This window comes from Solenopsis invicta, chromosome 7 (assembly GCF_016802725.1).
Source record: "Solenopsis invicta isolate M01_SB chromosome 7, UNIL_Sinv_3.0, whole genome shotgun sequence".
NCBI lineage: Eukaryota > Metazoa > Arthropoda > Insecta > Hymenoptera > Formicidae > Solenopsis > Solenopsis invicta.
The window spans coordinates 18,350,159-18,371,232 of record NC_052670.1 but is presented as its reverse complement, the minus strand read 5'-3'; the positions used below and the strand labels follow the sequence as shown (position 1 = coordinate 18,371,232).

Genomic DNA, 21,074 nt, shown 5'->3' with positions numbered 1-21,074 from the left:
AAATTTTGTTGAAATACTAATTATATACTTTATTTATTATTTTTAGTTTCACAATACAGTGCAGTTTTGAAGTCTCGTGATGAAACTGTCCGACGTAGTCCTACAAATTTGGATTTAAATACTAACCAAAGTTTGTGTGCAAATAATTTCTATACATTTTATTTTATTAACATTAATAATTTGAATTTTATTTAAGAGTACGAGTTTATTTATACAAAAAAATTAAATTTATTATATAATATTAAATTCTGTATTATATAATATTAAATTCTGTTCTAAATATTAGGTTTATATCATATTTTATGTTGCACATTAAATTAATATTATTTACATACGCTAAAACAATGTATTTTTATTAGAATAATGATTGTTATATTTTTTGTATTATTTTAGCTTTACAACGCAGTGCGATTTTAAATGTTAAATCTCATGAGAAAAATGTTCGACGTAGTCCTACAAATTTGGATTTAAATACTAACCGAGGTTTGTATGCAAATAATTTCCATACATTTTATCTTTTCAATGATAATAATTCTAATTTTATTTATGAATAGAATTCTATTTTATTTGTAAAGAAATTAAATTTATTATATAATATCAAATTCTCTATACGTAAGGTTTATACTATATTTTATATCGCACATTAAATTAATATTGAATGCATGTACATACTAGAGTAATATTAAAATTTTGTTGAAATACTAATTATATACTTTATTTATTATTTTTAGTTTCACAATACAGTGCACTTTTGAAGTCTCGTGACGAAAATGTCCGACGTAGTCTTACAAAAATTGTAACAAAGATTTTATAAGTAATTACGTCTCGCATCATACAAATTTAGATGTAACTTCTGACCAAGGTTAGTAATGTCTATTTGCTTTTTTATTTGCATACAATTATGTGTGCACATGCGCGTGCAACTCATACAAACATATGTGTGTGTATATATACATACATATATATATATATATGTATGTATATATATGTATATATATACATACATATATACATATATATATACAGGGTGTAACAAAACAAAAGGACCTGGAGTATACCATGAGTTAAAGGACACAAATCCAAGTCAAAAAGTCCTGAGTCATTTTTTGATCTGAGCCTTCTGTTCCATGCTATATGATGTTAAAGTTAGCGAATGAGCGAGCGTCTATAGAGAGAAAGCAGTGACGGACAATAGACGGGCGGAGCGGAGGTGACAAACTACGAGGCGGGAGAACAACGATGAGCAGCGAAACGACTGTAATCAAAAACACACACACACACACACACACTCTCTCTCTCTCCATCTCCATTTCTCCACCTTGTTTAAAAAAATCTTAAAGATCTTACTTGTTTGTAGAAAATATTATTTCTTTAAAGTATTATTTATTTTTTTTAAGTAATATTTATTTGTGTGAAGTAAATAATTTTCTTGAATGGCCCTAATAACATATTTACTTAAACTACGAAAATTTTTTTCACGGTGTACATACATAGAATAACTTGCTTTTATACAATGATTTCTCGTTAATTAGATTAATTAAAATTAGTATTAAAAACATATCGTTTGTTTGAGACAAACTTTATATTCAAGTGTAATTATCCATAATTGTAATGTAATTAAACTACTTTTAATATCAACTTCAATAAATCTTATTTAAAGGTATAGTTCGCCGTTGTCTCGATGAAACTTTTTCCCAATGGTTCAGAAGAGATTCGATAACTCCGTGGCCTGCTCGATTTCTGGATTACAATCCGTGTGATTTTTTTCTTCGGGAAGCAATAACAGAAAAAATATTTATGCACACCAACATCGAGACGGCTGACGAGATGACGAAATTAATATTCCGCACTATTGAGGGAATTAGTAATGTTCAAGTTCGAAGAGCTACGCGAAATGTACAGAAAAGAGCAAGAACGTGTATCGAAGTAGGAGGAGCACACTTCGAATATTTATTATAATTATAAGAAAATAAATAATTAATTCACGTTGAATTGATAAATTACAATAACACCAAAACGTTTATTTTAGTTATGCACCTTAGGATCTTTAAGGTTTTTTTTAAACAAGGTGGAGAGAGAGAGAGAGAGAGAGAGAGAGAGTGTGTGTGTGTGTGTGTGTGTGTGTGTGTGTGTGTGTGTGTGCGTGTGTGTATTTTTGATTACAGCCGTTTCGTTGCTTATCGTTGTTCTTCCGCCGCGTAGTTTGTCACCTCCGATCCGCCCGTCTATTGTCCGTCACTGCTTTCTTTCTATAGACGGGCACTCATTCGTTAATTTTAACATCATATAGCATGGAACAGAAGGCTCAGATCAAAAAATGACTCAGGACTTTTCAACTTGGATTCGTGCCCTCTAACTCGTGTCCTCTATACTCCAGGTCCCTTTGTTTTGTTACACCCTGTATATATATATATATATATATATATATATATATATATACTCGTATATACTCGTATATACTCGTATATATTCGTATATACATATATACACACATACATACATACATACATACATACATACATACATACATACATACATACATACATATATAGTTATGTTATAAAGTTACATGAACATATATGTATGTTTATGTATCTTTATATGCATACGAATTTAAATAGTTTAAATAAATTGAAATTAGGCTTGGAAGAATTACATCAGAAATAAATAATGAAATAATGCCAATACAAGGCCGACTGGATGTTTGTATGTGTTTAATAATTGTATTACAATCTCTTATTAGCACAAAATATTAAATTACTTGTTAAATAAATATTAAATTGCAGATTTTAGTTTTGTGTAAAGATTATGGTTTAAGAACCGAAAAAGTAATGGACGCACAGTTCATATAGGAGCTAGAGATTGTAATAACATGTTCGATTTGTATTAGCTTTATTTTATTATATAAATCAGTTTAAATTGAAAATATTAATGGTAGTATTGCATTGATTACTTTTAGATGCTCAATTTGCAGAAGATTTGGATGTTGAACATTTTCAGTGTAAAAATCTTCCCGATAACCGAATCTTGAATTATACTGGGGGTAAGTGTACTTGTACAATTTTTAATCTTAAGAACTCCGAACATTGAAGTATCAACGAAGCCTTTGAAGTGCATTACCAACACTTATTTTACAGTTATTGAAATGTTAAAGATAAATATATAATATAGAATTTATTAACGAATAATGGCATATCGGTCGAAAGTAGTTCTTATTACTCAATAATTGTATATGTAATTTTACAAACATTTACAAGATTCCTCAAACTGTGCGCCGAATTATTATTCCGGGCTTAATCCTTTTGAGACTCCAGGTACACATGTGTACCATCTATTTAATGTAACCGTCTTGAAAGGATTAAAATACATTTTTAAGGAAAACCTCGAATGTAATATTATAAAATTAAAGTGCCAATTAATTAAATTATCTTTTTGATGCTTGTACACATCTCTACTATCCTCCCTAAGTTCAGTCAGTAAATTTCACGATTGTAGCATCCCCTTATATTCTAAATTTATCAAATTTTGTATTGTGTAACAAAAAATATTAAATCTTAACGATACAAAAATTTGGTTTATATGTTTATATACACACACGTAACAAATGTATATAAAATTTGTTGCAGGATATGATTTTGAGCGATATGTTATTAAAAAATTCCAGCATTTGGAAATCAAAATAAGCAACGTTCTAAAAAAAAAACCAAAAAATTCTTGATAAACTGTCTAATACAGCTAAACCAGAAGAAAAGAAAAAAATTGATATTTTCAAACATCTGCCTGTGAAAACGGAAAATGAATTGCAAGCTATGGAATCAAAACTGTCAAATAATGTTTCCTATCGTACTGAAATGGTAAATATAATTACTACAATATTAATAAATATTTATTAACGAGGAAGATAACAGTTAATAATTATAGTTAAAAAATTGTTAAATAAAATAATATAATTTGTTATTTTGGGGTGTATAAGTGACGTCTACAAACAATTATTTAAAAAACTACATTTTGATTGCCTACGTTGGAAAATAATAATTTCAATTTATTCTAGATCAAACAGTTAGCGCGCATAATTGGAGGGGCTTAAGACACTCGTGTCTATCTCTGATGAGGCAAACAATCTCAAACGAAGTAGCTGTACTGTACAGTTGGCACGGTGCCAAAAAAAGGAAATTTTTCGAAACTATATTTATCTGAAGTAATTTTATGTAAGTAAAAATACACTACTCAAAAAAAAATAGGGAATACTTTCCAGACACCAAAAATTAGGTTATCTTCAAATGACTGTAACTCGGTGAAAAATCATCGTAGATAAAAAATAAAAAAGCATTTTGAAGCTTGAAGATCCAACTTTAACGGTCTATCACCAGATTTTCAAAATTCTTTTAACTTCCTTGTCTTATGCTGTAAAAAAGCACACCCTGTTTTGTTTCTTAAAATTTCGTATCTTTGATACTTTGCAACTCGACCAACAAATTTTTTTCGAATAATTCAAGTAAAGCTTCATAAACTACAACATTTTGCCTACAAAATGCTTTTTTTAAAATTTCTCTACGATTTTTTTTGACCGAGTTACGCAACTTTGAAGCTAAACCTGCATTTTTTACAAATGATATCCGTACTCCGTGAAAAATCATCGTAGATAAAAAATTAAAAAACCATTTTAAAGCTCGAAGTTTCAGCTTTAACATGTTATTAATGGTTTTCAAAAAATTTTTCAATTTTTTAGTACTATGCTCCAAAAAGGATACACTGTTTTTTCCTTGAAATTACGTATTTTAAGCCTGTAGCTCAATAAAAAATTTTTTCCCGACAAATCCAATGCAAGTGTCATAAAGTATGATATTTTTTCTACAAAATGCTTTATTAAAAATTTTTTCTATGATTTTTTTTGACCGAGTTACAAGACTTCGAAGAAACACATTTTTTACAGTACATTTTTCTGAAAAATGACGTCTACCGCTGATATTAGCATTACCCAATATGCACCACGTGGAGGTTGCCAGTCGGATATTTGCACATCGTGTGTGTGTGTGTGTGTGTGTGTATGTATCACAGCAGAGATAAGGACCCCACAGTTCGTCACTTCTGCGGTATTCAATGACTCTAAATCCTCTCTGCTGTGTGTGTGTGTGTATGCACGCGCGCGCATGAGTGTTCAATAGTGTGTATTTCCTTCTCTCTGATCAATTACTGCTTGCAAGCGTTCTCGCATATTTATACATCGTGGTGCATATTGGGTAATGCTAATATCGGCGGTAGACGTCATTTTTCAGAAAAATGTACTGTAAAAAATGTGTTTCTTCGAAGTCTTGTAACTTGGTCAAAAAAAATCGTAGAAAAAATTAAAAAAAAAGCATTTTGTAGAAAAAATGTCATACTTTATGGCACTTGCATTGGATTTGTCGAGAAAAAATTTTTTATTGAGCTACAGGCTGTTAAAAATACGTAATTTTAAGGAAAAAACAGTGTATCTTTTTTGGGGCATAGTACTAAGAAATTGAAAAAATTTTTGAAAACCATTAATAACATGTTAAAGCTGAAACTTCGAGCTTTAAAATGGTTTTTTGATTTTTTGTCTACGATGATTTTTTACGGAGTACGGATATCATTTGTAAAAAATGCAGGTTTAGTTTCAAAGTTGCGTAACTCGGTCAAAAAAAATCATAGAGAAATTTTAAGAAAAGCATTTTGTAGGCAAAATGTTGTAGTTTATGAAGTTTTACTTGAATTATTCAAAAAAAATTTGTTGGTTGAGCTGCAAAGTGTCAAAAATACGAAATTTTAAAGAACAAAACAGAGTGTGCTTTTTTACTGCATAAGACAAGGAAGTTAAAAGAATTTTGAAAATCTGCTGATAGAGCGTTAAAGTTGGATCTTCAAGCTTTAAAATACTTTTTTTATTTTTTATCTACGATGATTTTTCACCGAGTTACAGTCATTTGAAAATAGCCTAATTTTTGGTGTCTGGAAAGTGTTCCCTATTTTTTTTTGAGTAGTGTATATGCAATTTTTTTTTTAAATATACTAAATGATTTCAAGTAATTCTAAAATTTAAAGATTTGCTGGAAAAATTTATATCATGTTTTTATTTTTTATGTAAAATTTATGTTAAAACTTGTGATAAAAATGTATTTATTCACGTTGAAATAATAAAGTAATTTTAAAATATGTTTCAGCTACTGTAAGAAACGCACATAATGCACTTAAGGATGATGAGATAATAACACCCATTAAAACTTGGTTAGCTCACGTTAGTGAGCGTATTGTTATGGGTTCTTTTCTCGGAGTCGTTGGTAGGAGCCCGTCGATTGGAGACGATTGAATCAAACACTCGTGTACGGTTAATAATAAAGTTTTTTATTATACAGGGTGTCAGGTAACGATCGCCCGTGGTTTCGTGGATTGATAAATCAAGTAAAACTGAGCAGAAAAGTCCTTTACCATTTTTTAATATTTGCCATAGTTAACGAAATAAAAATTAATAAAGTCTGCGAAGGACAGCTACTGCTTTTCCTTCCTCACCGCACAGCGCCACGCCTATAGCCGCGGCTGCCTACGTCTCGGCGATCGGCGGGCGGTCCTTGCGCGCGGTGATACGCGCTTATTCGCAGACTTTATTAATTTTTTTTTCGTTAACTATGGCAAATATTAAAAAATGGTACAGGACTTTTCTGCTCAGTTTTACTTGATCTATCAATCCACGAAACCACGGGCGATCGTTACCTGACACCCTGTAGACGGTTACACTGTCTGTTATTCGAGATAGATACGATGGTACCGGACGCGACGCGGTACTGTCGCGTGCTTTAGCCTGAGTCCTCTCATTACGTCGTTGATTCTCTATTTATTGGAGAGCCGGCCGATCTGGCCTTGCCGACTCGGCAGATCTGTTGTCTACTCGCAAAGGTCGCCTATTCGGCGTTCCCGGTATCGGTTACTGTGTCGTGATGTCAGCGTTACCGACACCGGTGGTGTAATATAAACAAGTTGTGTTTGGTAATTAGCTGTTTCGTCAGCGGTGGCTTTCGCCACTCGTGACATTCCTCCCCCTTGAGTGGAAGGGAACGTGGGGTACGTTCCCGTTTTTTTTTTGCTTAAACTTAATTTTATTGCTTTATTGCCTAATACATTATTACGTCGTCTTGACGGCGTTTTTCTTCTCGTTTTTTCCGTTGGTTTGTTGTCTCGCGTCAGCGTCTTACAAACCATGAGCTCGCCATTACTATAGCTACTATTATTATTATTGTTCCGGTGCCTAGGGGGTACATAACATATTTGTTAGTTACTAAGCTATCGTCGCCTTTGTCCAACAGGTTGTCTATTTCCTCTATACTTAATTTAAGTTTATCTAGGTCGTTGGAGCTTCTGATTATCGGTCGTAAGCCTGACCTAGTTTAGCTTCACTAATTTTTTCGCTATCGCTTCTGGTCTGTAATGTCAGATTGTATTCGGGTAGGTACGTCTGTATTGTGTTTGTTCCTACGGTCTTTCGGGTCGTTAGTGTTACGTACGTGGTTGTCAGTTTGCAGTTTCCTGTCATTTTTAGTTTACCTGTTCGTTTGATTGTGGTTTTTTCCTCCGCCTTATTTTCGCACTTAATGCTAACTTCCTGAGGTTGCGGTGCGGAATATAGCCATGCGTTTTTTTCGGTTAATGCGATCCAGAGCGTGTGATTCGAGACTAAGAACTGTTTCTTGCAGTATGTTTCCTGCCCCGGCGCTTGCGTGTACATTTGCACTTCGCATGGTGCTGTGTTTCCTGCGTAGTAAGTCGGGAAACTTGTAGGGCATGTGTAAGTATCGCCTTCCTTCACGCACTTGTTGGCTTCCTCCTTGTCTAGTAGTATGTAGTGATGGTTTTCTTTATCTATTGCCAGCAGTGGTCGATTTTTACGTATGCGAACACATTGTCATGCATTGACGTCGGTAGCGCCACTGCTTTTATTAGTTTGTATGTTGGGTACGCTACTACTGGAAAACGCAGTACCGTGTGTATATATGGTTCGTCGTAGTACGCGTTTACCGTAAGGTAGTTCTGGATTGTTTCCCAGTTTTCGACCATTATGTTGAATGGGAAGTGAAGCCCTTTTGTTAGCTGTGTCGCTGCCTCCCTGAGTGCGGCTACTATCGCTTCCGTGGGGCACAATCTTGTTATTATTATTTTGTCCTTGGCGAAGGTCAAGTAGTCGAGTATATTTTCGGTGTCCCTGATCAGATCATTTAATATGGTCGTCAAGATCAACAAATGTTCGTTCATGTCTTCTTGCAATGTGAATTTTGTTAATTGCTGTTCCATCCTCTTCGTGGTATTTGTCAATAATTGCTCGTTAAACGTCAGCACATTTTCGAGATCGCCGATGTGTGCAATCGTCGAGTTCAATACCCTGAGTTGGTGTTTCACTGCATGCTGCAATTTTTTGTCGTCATTGTGCAGCAGTTTCAGTTGCTCGTCTATTATTTTAGCATCTTCGGCATCCATGGTGCCAAAGAGCGCCTTGCCGAATATTCCGATTGCGTTGACCAAGCCACGTCTCGGGTTTCGTGCCTTGTATATGGTTTGCAGCTGTTTCAGCAGCGCTGTTAATTTTGAGTGGTCTCTCTCCACTATCTTCAGGATGTTTTTACAGGTCTGCCTTGCATTGTTGACTATCACTCCGCACTTTTTCTCGGTATCCTTTAAATATTCTTGGAATTGATGGTACCTTACTTCGAAGCCCCGGATATTCAGATTTATCACTAGTTTCCAAGTCGATTCTACCTGGTTCATGCGACCTATTTCTTGGAAATACAGTCCGGGCTCATGGCTGAACGTTTTCCAACTTATGTCCGATTGTGAATTTGCGAACTCCGCCAGGCATGCTCTTGCGGTAATTAACCTGCAAGGTGAAGGTCTGCGTTATCGTTCTGCGAATTCTTATACTGCAAATATTTTTTTTTCTGTGTTCTTCTTCTGCGGCTTAACGTTAGTTGCCGCCCGGCAGTCGCGTGGTTCGCTGCCGTTCATGCTCTTATTTATTTGGTATTATGTACTGCGACGGGTGTCACGATTTTTTTCTTTCCCCTACGCATTGCTGGGCGTGTCTTCGTTCGCAGTGGTTGAGGGAATTTCGTCGTCTGCCCACGGGGGTAGGGTTGCATCTTCGCCTTTACTTCCCTGAGGATGAAGTGGACGAGCCTCCTGTCGAAGTGGTGCGTCCCTCCATCCGAGAGCTCCCTCGGGTTGTTGTGGTGCCTGACACGGTACCCTCTTCCGATCGTCCGTCGCCTTTGCTTTGGGGCCCGGGGGTCGAGGTCCGTGTTCTTCGCCTTCTAACGGTTGAGGTAAATACCACCACTGGCCAAAGAGTGGTGCGGTCTAGGACACTCCCTTGACGATCTTGAGGTGAGTAAGGACATAGCTCCTTCTGGTATGCTTTATTTCTACAGCGCTTATCTTCTACTAAATTTATTGCTTATTCTAATGATTTTCGACACACTTGATTTAATGTATTCTTTAGTTTTCAATGAAATGTTTTAATCTATTTGCGTGAACGCGAATGGTTCGTTTGCCTCGCTTAATCGTGTGATTCCCTCGTGATTTTCCATTACTACGTACGACCCTATCCATTGTGAGTTCAGTTTTTTTGATCTTCCTCGGAGCGCCGTTTCATCGTGAAGCAACACCTGATCTCCTACCCTGAACTCTTTTTTATTCGCGGTCTTGTCGTACTGTATTTTCGCTTGCGTTTTAGCCTTCTGTACGTTTTTCTTTGCGATCTGGTTAGTTGCGCGTATTCTCTCTCGAAGTTCCTGTGCGTAATCTTCGTAAGAGTATGTTTCTTTCGGTGGCCTTGTCAGTGCTGTCGGTATTGTGGCGCGATGCCCGTACATCAGCTCGAAGGGTGTAAACCCTGTGGCTGTACGTGGCGTCGTGTTATAAGCGAACATCGCGTACGGGAGCCACTCGTCCCAATCTGTCTGTGTCTCATTTATATAATGTTGCAGGTACTCGGCGAGCGTCCTAGCGACCTTTCTAGCGCGCCGTTACTCTCGGGATGATACGCGGTCGTCTGTATTTTCTCTATCTTTAAGAGCTTGCAAGTAGTTTTGAATACTGCACTCGTAAAATTCGTCCCCTGATCCGTGAGGATCTTCTCCGGTATTCCATGTTCGGTGACGATTCTCGTTACGAAGGCCTTTGCTACCGTGGCTGCCTCCTGGTTTTCTAACGGAATGGCCTTGCTGAATTTGGTTAAACTATCCTGGAAGGTTAGGATGTATTTATTTCCGCGGGTCGTTATTGTTAATGGCCCCACTATGTCCAGTGCGCATTTTTCAAAAGGCTTCTCGGGCGTGTCTGTGACCACCATAGGCATTTTTGTTCTCTTTCTTAGTTTATTTTTCTGGCGGTACTGGCATTGGCTTCACGTATTCCTCCACGTCTTTTGTTATGCCCCGCCAGTTGTGGTTTAATCTGAGTCTATTTAGAGTCTCGCGACTCCTTGGTGCCCTCCTAAAGGGGCATCGTGGTATTCAAATAGTATCTGGCATTTTTCTTCCTCAGTATATTCTTTATGCTCTATTTCGTCATTTTCGTCTCTGAGATTATTCACTGCTTTATCACCAATAACCGGATACCTGCTCAGGGCATCGGCATTGACATTGCCTTTACCCGCCCGGTGCACGATTTCGTAATCGTACTCCTCGAGTTTCAAACGCCACCGAATAAGTCTTGAGCCTGGATCTGTGACATTGAAAAGCCACACTAAAGGCCTGTGATCCGTTATTATCTTAAATTTGATTCCATAGACGTATGGGCGAAAGTATTTGACTGCCCATACTATCGCCAGTAGCTCTTTTTCCGTAGTATTATAATTTCTCTCCGCTTTATTCAGTATCCTGCTGGCGTAGGCTATCGGTCGGTCTTGTCTCATTACGCCTTGTGAGAGTACCGCTCCGATTGAATAGTCAGACGCGTCTGTTGTTACCAGGAACTCGCGTTGGAAATCTGGGTAATTTAATACCGGCACGGTTGTTAACCTTTCTTTTAGTGTTTGAAATGCATTTTGCTGCTCCGCGCCCCAGATGAATTTCTCACTCTTTTTTGTCAGAGTGGTTAAAGGCTTAGCGATTTTTGAAAAGTCGGGTATAAATTTTCGATAATACCCTGCTAGCCCTATGAAGGATTGAATATCCTTAACCTTTTGTGGTATCGGGAACTCCCTTACCGCTTTCAATTTCATTGGATCTGGTCGTATCCCATCTTCTGTAATGACGTGCCCTAGGTACATCACCTCTTTACGCAGAAACTCATGTTTGTTTGGCTGCAGCTTTAAATTGTTACGCCTCAGTCTTCGGAATACCGCTGTCAACCGTTCGTTATGTTCCTTTAAATTTGCTCCGTATATCACAATATCATCTAAATAAACGAGGCATTGCAGTCCTTGTAACCCTGTTAGTACCGTATTCATCAACCTCTGGAACGTGGCGGGCGCGTTTTTTAACCCGAACGGCATTCGATTGAATTCGTAATGTCCGTGGGGCGTTGAAAATGCCGTTCTATTTTTATGTTCCTCCTTCATTGGTATTTGATGGGACCCCGACGCTAGGTCGAGGGTGGAGAAGTATTTTGCGTTTCCCAGCTGGTCTAGAATCTCCGTAATGTTAGGTAGAGGAAACGAGTCATCGATAGTTAAGTCGTTTAATTTGTGAAAATCTATGACTATTCTTAGTTTCTTTTGTCCTGAGGCGTCTGCTTTTTTAGGAACGACTAGTAGTGGTGCGTTCCACTGACTAGTACTTGGGCGGATGATGTCGTCGGCCAGCATTTTTTTTACTTATCGGTTCACTTCCTCCTTATGTTTTGCTGGTAATCTATACGGTCTCACATTTACTGGTGCACTGTCTGTGCGTATAGGTAGCTCGCCACTGCCTCCGTGTGAGTTAGTGCATCTCCTTCCAGATGGAAGATGTCGCAGAATTCTTCGCAAATTTTTCGAAGAGTTCTTTCCTCTTCCGCATTTAAATGTTCTGTTCTTAGTTGCTTAGACAGCCGTTCTTTTCTTTCTTGCGCCGGTTCGTTGCTACTCTCGGCTGCTTCCCGTAACATGAGCGCGTGCTCCGTGTCTTCCGTCTTTATCTCTTCTACAGTGACACTCGGCATTGTAATCTCTACGGTGTCTCCGGTCGTATTCATTACACTGACTGGGCAAGTATTGTCCGCTGGGCATACGAGACAACTCCCGATAAATACTCCGGGTCTCGTTTCCTCAGGTTTGACAATTCCTATTCGATTACTCTCGGTCACTGCCTGTATTATTGTTTCGCTACGGGGGTTTAGCGTAAATTTTTTATGTGGGTGCAACTTAAAAATTGCTTTTCCTATTCGTACTTGTTTTTTACCGTGGTCGCATTTTGCACCTTGTTTGTTTAGGAAATCTATTCTTAGAATGCCCTCATAGTCTATGGGAAAGTCATCTTTTACAACGTGCATCGTGTGCCGTATTTTTTGGTTTCCAATATTTATTGTAGCTCGTATCTTTCCAATCGTGTGGATTTTATGTCCTGTCAAGCCGGTGAGTGTCATGCGTTCCTCACGCATTTTGGTTTCTCTCTTCAAGGATCCTACCTTTATTAAGGTGATAGTTGCACCTGTATCTAGTAGTATGTATCTAGTAGTAGTCTTAATTTTTCTTTCTTGGCCTCTCGTACTGGTAGTGTTATTAGGTCTAGGCCGTTATGATTACGTTGCTTGTATGTCACTTGTGTAACTTGATGCTCGCGCACGGTGCGCTCTCTTGCCCTCTTTTTTCCTCTTTCTTCTTTGCTGTCACTGCTACTGTATGATGACTTGTCGCTTTCTTTATTGCGGTGCGGCTTACCTGTTCGGTTTACCGCGGCAGTGTTTATTCTTTTTTCTTTTCTTGGTAGCCTCGGTTTATCTTTTCGTGGCTTACCGTGTAATAGCCAGCATTCTTCGCACTTATGCCCCGTCCTTTTACAGTGCGTGCAATATTTTTCCACTGTGTTAGCGCTAGCCGTTTTTTCCGGCCGGGGCAAGTGGTATCGGTTTTGGCCTGTTCTGCATTCGCGCCCGTGATGGCCTATCTTACCGCATTTAAAACACTTTGGTTCCTTGTACTCGTGCTGTCCTTCTCTGTAGCGGTCAATAGGTTTATCTGACTTTACGTTTACTCCTTTCAGTTTTTCTTCGTTGGACGCGCCTTGTATCGCGTCCATTAACGTTGCGTAGTTTCGGGATCGCACTATTAATTTTATCTCTTCCCGCAGTCCTAGCTGATAATTTTCTAGTGCTAATCCTTGGATCGTATCCAGGATCCCCTTTCTCTGCTCGGGCGTCTGTCTTTTCCCCTCGATCATGGACTGATAGAGCTCCATGGCGAGCTTATCTACGCGAAGACCGTACTTCTGTGCGCTTTCGCCGGGCTTTTGGCGAGCTTGATTGAATTCGTTTGTAATATGCGCGGTGCCGCGTTTTGCTAAATAGCACGTCTCTATTTCCTGTTTTAATTGAGCGTATGTGCGTATATCGCGCGTTTGGAAATCATGTAGGGCTTTGCCTTTCAGCTTTGTGCATAAGATTGCTCTCAACAGCGAGTCTTTGTCTTGCGGATTTATTTCCTTTACCGCATATGAGCTGGCGTTTAAGAATTCTATTACCTCGTTTCGAACCGTTCCGTCCATTGTGGGGATCATGTCGCGTGCCTCTTTCAGCTTCATATACGTATATACGGGTCCACGTGAATTTCTAGTGTCCGCTGTCGTGCGACCGTATGCTATTTCTGGCGGTTCCGGAGGTTCTGGATTTTCGCGTAAGTCCAACGCGTTTTGATTTCCGTAGTGTGCAATTTCTACTCTACTCATTCGATCTTGTAAAGCTCGCATTCCGTTGATCACCTGGTCTAACACATCTAGTATGTTTCGTTGCTCCTCCTGCGGTTCGGGTTGCTCTTGTCTGGTGGGTCTACGTGCGCTCGCGGTTCTCAACCGAATTATCTCTGCATCTATCTCGGCGTTTGATACCTCTCTTTCGTCACTCGCGTCCGGACGCGGTGTGAGTTCTGGTTGGCTCGCCATTCTTCTCGGATTACGCGCCGCAATATAGAACTCTTCCGGGTTGAATACGCTGCTATCATACGATGACAGAGAGAATTCCCTCCGTAGGATAATACTGATATTTGAGTCTATACGAGGTGTGATCAAAAAGTAAGGTGACTTTTCATTTTCATAAAAAAATATTCATTTATTCATCCAAAATTATGTTATCCCCTTCAAAATAATCCTCCTCTGATACAATGCATTTGTGCCAGCGCTTTTTCCAGTCGTCAAAACATTTCTGAAATGCACTTTTGGGTATTGCCTTGAGCTCCTCCAGCGATGCAGCCTTAATGTCCTCAATCGTCGCAAATCTTCGTCCTTTCATAGGCCTTTTCAATTTTGGGAAGAGGAAAAAGTCGCAGGGGGCCAAGTCTTGTGAATACGGTGGCTGAGGCATGATGATAGTATTGTTTTTGGCCAAAAAAATACTCACTAGTAATGACGTGTGCGCAGGTGCATTATCATGGTGCAGAATCCATGAATTTTCTTTCCACACTTCCGGACGTTTTTTTCTTATTGATTCACGCAAACGCCGCATAACCTCAAGGTAATACTTTTTGTTTACCGTACGACCTTGTGGTAGGAATTCTTGATGCACAACGCCATGGTAATCAAAGAAAACTGTGAGCAAAACCTTCACATTCGAACGAACTTGGCGTGCCTTTTTCGGTCTTGGCTCTCCTGGGCTCTTCCACTGGGATGATTGGGCTTTGGTTTCGACGTCATAACCATATACCCATGTTTCGTCACCAGTTATAACCCTTTTGAGCAGATCAGGATCATCATTGACGTCGTTCAACATGTCTTGGACGATGTTCATGCGACGCTGCTTCTGATCAAAATTAAGCACTTTTGGAATGAATTTCGCTGACACACGTGTCATACCCAAAACCGTTAAAATTGATTGGCATGAGCCAAACGATATATTAAAATCATCAGCTATTTCTCTAATCGTGATTCGACGATTTTTCAACACAATTTCTTTCACTTCCTGAACATTTTCGTCGGTTTTTGACATGCTGAGGCGTCCAGAGCGAGATTCATCGTTAACATTTTCTCGGCCCTCTTGGAATAACTTATACCATTTATAAACATTTTTTTGCTCAAAGTTGACTCACCGTACGCCACTGTCAACATTTCAAGAGTTTTTGAACACTTAATACCATTTTTTACACAAAAATTAATACAAACTCTCTGCTCCATTATTTTCAACAGCCAAAAATCGCCGAGCATGCAAACACGAGTCTAACCCTTATGCCTCTCACATAAAAACAACACATGCTATATAGTCAAAACTGTGAACATATGATCGTGACGAGTGTATCAACACACAAAAAAAAAATTGTGAAATTAGAGTGTACAAAGCGCGCGAAATTCAAAAAGCCACCTTACTTTTTGATCACACCTCGTACTTTCGACTGATTGGTCGTCCGTCGGCGGTATTGGGCTTCCGTCCTGTCCGTTTTGTATTATGCTCGGGTCTAGTTCGTTAAATTCCCGTTCGACGACTACGTTCGGCGGTAATTCTGTTTCGGACGCGGAATCGCTCGAGTAATGGCGTTCTAAATTTCGGCGTACGCTGTTGTGAATATCCTGCACGGCTTCGGCTATTACGCGTACGGGGCTCAGTGCGTCTGGTCTACGTGCTCGAGCGCCCGGTTCACTATGTAACCACGAAGTATTTCGTTCGGGATTGTGTGGGCTACTCGGCTCGCTTCTCGACATTGACTACGCGCTGATACAATGCCTTTTACGCTTACAATTATGTGTTACAATTGACTTACATAACTATCGCAAGTCGTCGCATGGTGTTGTCTCCTTGCCGTGTTGTGGATCGTCCGGTGCCTCTTCGTGTGCTGTCCGGGAGTAGCGTCTGCTTGCCGCCGGGTCACCTTTTCGGATCCGCTCTTTTTTGGGACGCTTGTTGATCCTCGGCTGGTTCTCTTGCAGGTTACCACAGTCTGGCTTCTACGACGGGTCACCGCAGCCACCACTTTTGTTATGGGTTCTCTTCTCGGAGTCGTTGGTAGAAGCCCGTCGATTGAAGACGATTGAATCAAACACTCGTGTACGGTTAATAATAAAGTTTTTTATTATAGATGGTTACACTGTCTGTTATTCGAGATAGATACAATGGTACCGGACGCGACGCGGTACTGTCGCGTCCGGTACCATTGTATCTATCTCGAATGTCTATCTCGAATATCTATCTGTTTTAGCCTGAGTCCTCTCATCACGTCGTTGATTCTCTATTTATTGGAGAGTCGGCCGATCTGGCCTTGCCGACTCGGCAGATCTGTTGTCTACTCGCAAAGGTCGCCTATTCGGCGTTCCCGGTATCGGTTACTGTGTCGTGATGTCAGGGTTACCGATACCGGTGGTGTAATATAAACAACTTGTGTTTGGTAATTAGCTGTTTCGTCAGCGGTGGCTTTCGCCACTCGTTGCAGTATGTTTAGAGAGAGAGAGAGAAAAACGGACGAGATCAAAGGAATCGAAATAATGAAAAACACGAGCAACGCGAACAACTTGATGAAAAAGTTAGAGAACATTAATTTATACGTTTGGGATCTTTCAATGAGAATTGCAATCTTATAATTATATGCATAATTTATATAATTTTACGCGCGCTCGCGCACGCACACGCACACACGCACGCACGCACGCGCGCACACACACACACACACACACACACACACACACACACACACACATTTTCTAATATATATATATTGTTCTTAAAAGTGTTGATGTTACAATATTAAATTTATAACATTTTGTGTGCATTTCCAATATGTTTGTTATATCATTAATTCATACGTTTTGGATCTTCTCTCGAGAATTGCAACCTTATATATTATAATTATATACATAATTTTTACATAATTTTACGCACACACACACAAACACAAACACATTTTCTGATATATATATGCATTTCCAATATGTTTGTTATCTCTATTGCATTTTGCAATGATGTACATACGCAACTAGTTTACATAAATTTAAAATAAATTTGATTTACTTGATACTATATGTATATTAATGACTTAACCCTAATCTAACATAACCTTTTTTTTTATAGTTGGGAAACGCCTTTATGGGTCCCCGGTCCTGTGGGGACAGGAACGCGGGGTATGTGAGACTCGTCGACCTGACTAGCCGACATACTCACTAAAACCCTACTTTTTCCGGCGTCTGGGCTCGGAACGGACCACGGGATCGAACTAAGCATGCACCGCGATCCGTCCTAGCCCAAACGGGTCCCCGCCCGTGAGCAGGAACCCCCCTCCGGAGTTAGCAGCCAGAGCTCGACCGAAGTCTAGCCCCAGCCGCCCGAACCGGGATGCCGGGTGTGCGCCGGACCCCCCTGGAAGAGGGTCCTAGGTACGCACTCCCGCATCCCAAGCCCCGAGACGGGTCAGCCGGGCAACTACCCCGCCGCTGATTCCGTCCGTGGCGTACCTCCTCAACAGTGGAGGATAGGGTTCTCTGTCCGGCCTAGCCGGCGCTGTGAGAGTCCCCCGTTCCCACTGTTCCTTCTCGGCCGTCTCTCCTTCACCCTTCCCTGAGGAAGAGAGGAGGAGGGAAATTCAGCCGCGCCAGTAGGGTTGACCTCGGCGGCGACCGAACCGTCGCCGCCAGAACACTGGCGCTCTTTAATTAATTAGGGCAGGGAGAGGGCGACGAACTCACCCTCTTCCTGCCCACTTCTCGCTCGCATTTATTTCCGTTAAGGGGGAGGAGGAGGTCCCTGCTGATGTTGTTGCAGGAACCTTCTGCGCCTCCCCCCCCCTTCGCCTTCTCTCTGCCGGCGCGTCGGGAGCCTCCTCCCGCGCCCGCTCTGCCGCCTCCTTCTGCGACATGACAGTGCCGCCCACTCGTCGACACCGACGAGCATTCGCCCCAGCACCGTGGGGAGGTCGAGACCGGCCCCTATCCTATCAACGAGGGCACGGCGCTCGACAGTCCAAGCCGGGCATATTTCTAAAATATGTTTCGCCGTGTCCCTCGCCTCTGGGCAGTGGTGGCACTTCGTGGTGGCCTCCCGTCCAACCTTCTCATGCACGTACTCTCCAAAGCAACCATGCCCGGAGAGAACCTGCGCTACGTGGAACGAGAGACCCCCGTGCCCTCTGCCCACTCATTCCCTAAGGACGGGGCCAACGGCCTCGACCACCCTCAAGCCATTCCTGGTGTGGGGCAGACGTTCCCGCCAGTGCTCGACCACCTCTCGGCGAGCCTCGTTCCGCCGAGCTTCCAGCATCCGCTGGGTAGCAGGCTCGCCCCCGCGGGCAAGCTCCTCCTTCCACTCGTGGGTGTTTGCGAGGAAACACGCCACATACGCCCACGGAGGCGAACCCGCCAGCAGACACACCGTCTCCCAGGAGATGGTGCGGTACGACCGCGTGACCCTGATGGCCATCTTGCGTTGCTCCCTTTGGAGCAACCTTATGTTGTAATTGTTGGCCACCAGGGCCCCGCACCACACAGGTACCCCGTACATCGCCATCGACCGCACCACCCCCATATAGAGGCGGCGTACCCTCTCGGAAGGACCGCGCAGGTTGGGCATTAGCCGACTGAATCCAGAGACAGCGACACCCAACCTGGCGGCCATCCACTCAAAGTGGGGCTGAAAGCCCCATTTCGAGTCGAGGATCAGTTCCAGATATTTCATCTGGGACTTCACCTCGACCCGAGTGCCCTCAACCAAGAGGCTTCTAAAGCCCGGGCCTTTCTCTCCCCGCCCCCCGAGCCAGAGCACCTCCGTTTTACTGAGAGCCACTCTTAGGCCCAGGCGGCGGATTCTCCTCAGCATTATGCCGCGCCCGTCCCTCTCGGTGCGTCTCGCCTCGCCCCAGGTGCTACCCGAGACGACGACCAGGGTGTCCTCGGCGTAACATATCAACGACACCCCCGCAGGGAGGCGGTGATCTAGGGCACGGTCGTACCCTACATCCCACAGGAGTGGTCCCAGGACCGACCCCTGTGGCACCCCCCTGCTGACCACTCTGCTCATGGTGACGCCGTCTCGGCCCCTGCAGGCGACCACTCGGTCGCCGAGGTAGGCCCCGACAACCTCCTCTAGGTAGGGAGGAACCCCCTTTCTTCGGAGGCCCTCCCTAATCTTTTCCCAGGGCAGGGTGTTGAAAGCGTTGGCAATATCTAAGCTTATCGCCAACACCACCCTGCCCCGGTTCACCGCGCGATCGACCAGGAATTTCAACCGTTGGATCGCTCCAACGGTCGATCTCCCCGGCCGATATGTATAAGCCATACTGGGTATGGCGACTCCAAGTCGGGCTCACCGTTGACATGTGCGTCGCGAGGCGAGACGCTATGATCCTCTGGAACAGCTTGCCCACCTCGCCTATCAGACAGATAGGCCGGTGGGCAGAGGGGTCATCCGCGGGCTTCCCCTGTTTGGGGATAAGGACGAGCCCGGCTTCCTTCCATGGTGTGGGGAACCGCCCCAGCTGCAGGCATCTGTCAAAAAGGTGCCTGAGGCGGTCCCCCAACACGCTGAGGGCAATAGCCCACACGCGCCCCGGTACCCCATCGGGCTCGGGGGCAGCATTTTTCCTCCTCATGCGTTTTACGGCCCTGGCCAGTTCCTCCTCGGTGACCCTCAGGTCATCAGACCACTGAGTGCGTTCCCTGACCAGGGCCGGGTCCTCTCGGGGGCGGGCCTCTTCTTCCGGCTCCGTCGGGAAGAGGGCGGCAACAACCTCTCTAAAGAGCCCCGGATCGAGCGATTCCGTTGTAGGGGACGCCGCTTGTCGGAGCTTGTTCCTGACAAGGCGGTACGGGCGCCCCCACGAATCCCCGTCCAGGGTTTCCAACAACTCCCCCCAGGCGTTGGCCTTGGACTCAGCAATGGCTGCCTGGAGGGCCTTTCTCGCGGCCCGGTATATCTGGTAGAGCCGGGCCGCTTATTCCTCCGCCGCCCTTCTTCGACGGTACCTCGTGTACTGGCGACGCGCGAAGTTGCACTCCTGTCTAAGAGATGCAATCTCCGGCGTCCACCAGTACACGGCCTTCTTTTTTGGAGGTCCGCCCACACGGCGCCGGGGCATGGCGACGTCGCAAAACTGCGACATCGCCTCCCGGAACCACTCCGCCTCCTTCTCAACGTCGCCTTCCTCAGGGGGAACTTCCCAGGACTTGGCGATGGCAGCGACCATCGCCAAGTCCACGTCCAAGTATTTTAGGGACCATCGCGGGGGGGTTTTAGGGACCATCGCGGGGGGAATCTAACATAACCTAACCTAACCCTGACCTGGCGTATCCTACGCGAGCACGCGCGCACCTAGCTATCTATGTGTGCGTGTATATCGGTCCGACTGTAGCCATCTCGTTCCTATCCTTTTCGGAGACTGTCCTGAAACCATAGACATTCGCGGCGAATGTCTATGGGACGAGTCACCCCAGACATTCGATCATTCGCAGAACATACTACGTCTATCGCAGTACGTTTGAGAATGTTCTGAGATTATCTTAATTGTACTTTTGCGAGAGACTCAGGATATCCTCAAGACGTCAGTGTGCTGTTAGTGTCTTAATCATTTTTTTCAATTGATTATCAGTCAAAACCTTACATATTTTTATGTATCATATGAGAGTAATTGGCCTAGTTTACACCGAGCATTTGATACGTGTACTAACTCGTAACTTTTTATTAAATTATCTTACTTTCGACAATGCGTGTATACATGATACATATATTTAATTATCTCGATTTATATTGTACCAGCTTAGTATACTATTCTTTAAATTTATTGCCGAAATTAAGATAATTTAATAAAAAATTACTAGTTAGTACGTGTATCAAGTACTCGGTGTAAATTAGGCCATTATTAATCATTTATATTACTAATCGGTCAAATCCTTACCTATTTTGGTACGGGTAGCGCGGGGCTGCAGACTGTCCACAAGTACGAAACGATGCGCCGAACACGTTATGACATGTCT

At 42.4% G+C, this 21,074-nt stretch overlaps 2 protein-coding genes across 2 annotated transcripts in view; one reads left to right on the top strand and one right to left on the bottom strand.

Moving 5' to 3' along the window:
• Positions 1-4,247, top strand: part of LOC113005933 — a 36,835-nt gene extending 32,588 nt beyond the window's left edge. The window contains exons 4-8 of the mRNA XM_039451480.1: positions 394-483; positions 732-862; positions 2,960-3,043; positions 3,627-3,854; positions 4,052-4,247. Coding sequence (XP_039307414.1) covers positions 394-483; positions 732-814 — 173 coding nt within the window. The 3' untranslated portion in view covers positions 815-862; positions 2,960-3,043; positions 3,627-3,854; positions 4,052-4,247. The remainder of the gene's footprint in view (positions 1-393; positions 484-731; positions 863-2,959; positions 3,044-3,626; positions 3,855-4,051) is intronic.
• Positions 4,248-19,225: 14,978 nt separating this feature from the next.
• On the bottom strand, positions 19,226-20,344 carry LOC105203383. Its single transcript, XM_011172171.1, has 2 exons — positions 20,067-20,344; positions 19,226-19,895 (listed from the first exon to the last, which is right to left on the bottom strand). The coding sequence occupies exons 1-2, from the start codon at positions 20,342-20,344 to the stop codon at positions 19,226-19,228; spliced, it is 948 nt and encodes a 315-aa protein (XP_011170473.1).
• Positions 20,345-21,074: the final 730 nt, after the last annotated feature.

Excerpts from the sequence above, each read along its gene's own strand:
- LOC105203383 (XM_011172171.1), bottom strand. The coding sequence starts at position 20,344 with ATGGTCCCTAAAACCCCCCCGCGATGGTCCCTAAAATACTTGGACGTG. Across the intron at positions 19,896-20,066 it reads GCGCGTCGCCAGTACACGAG|GAACAAGCTCCGACAAGCGG; the intron begins GTACCGTCGAAG and ends CCGCCTTGTCAG.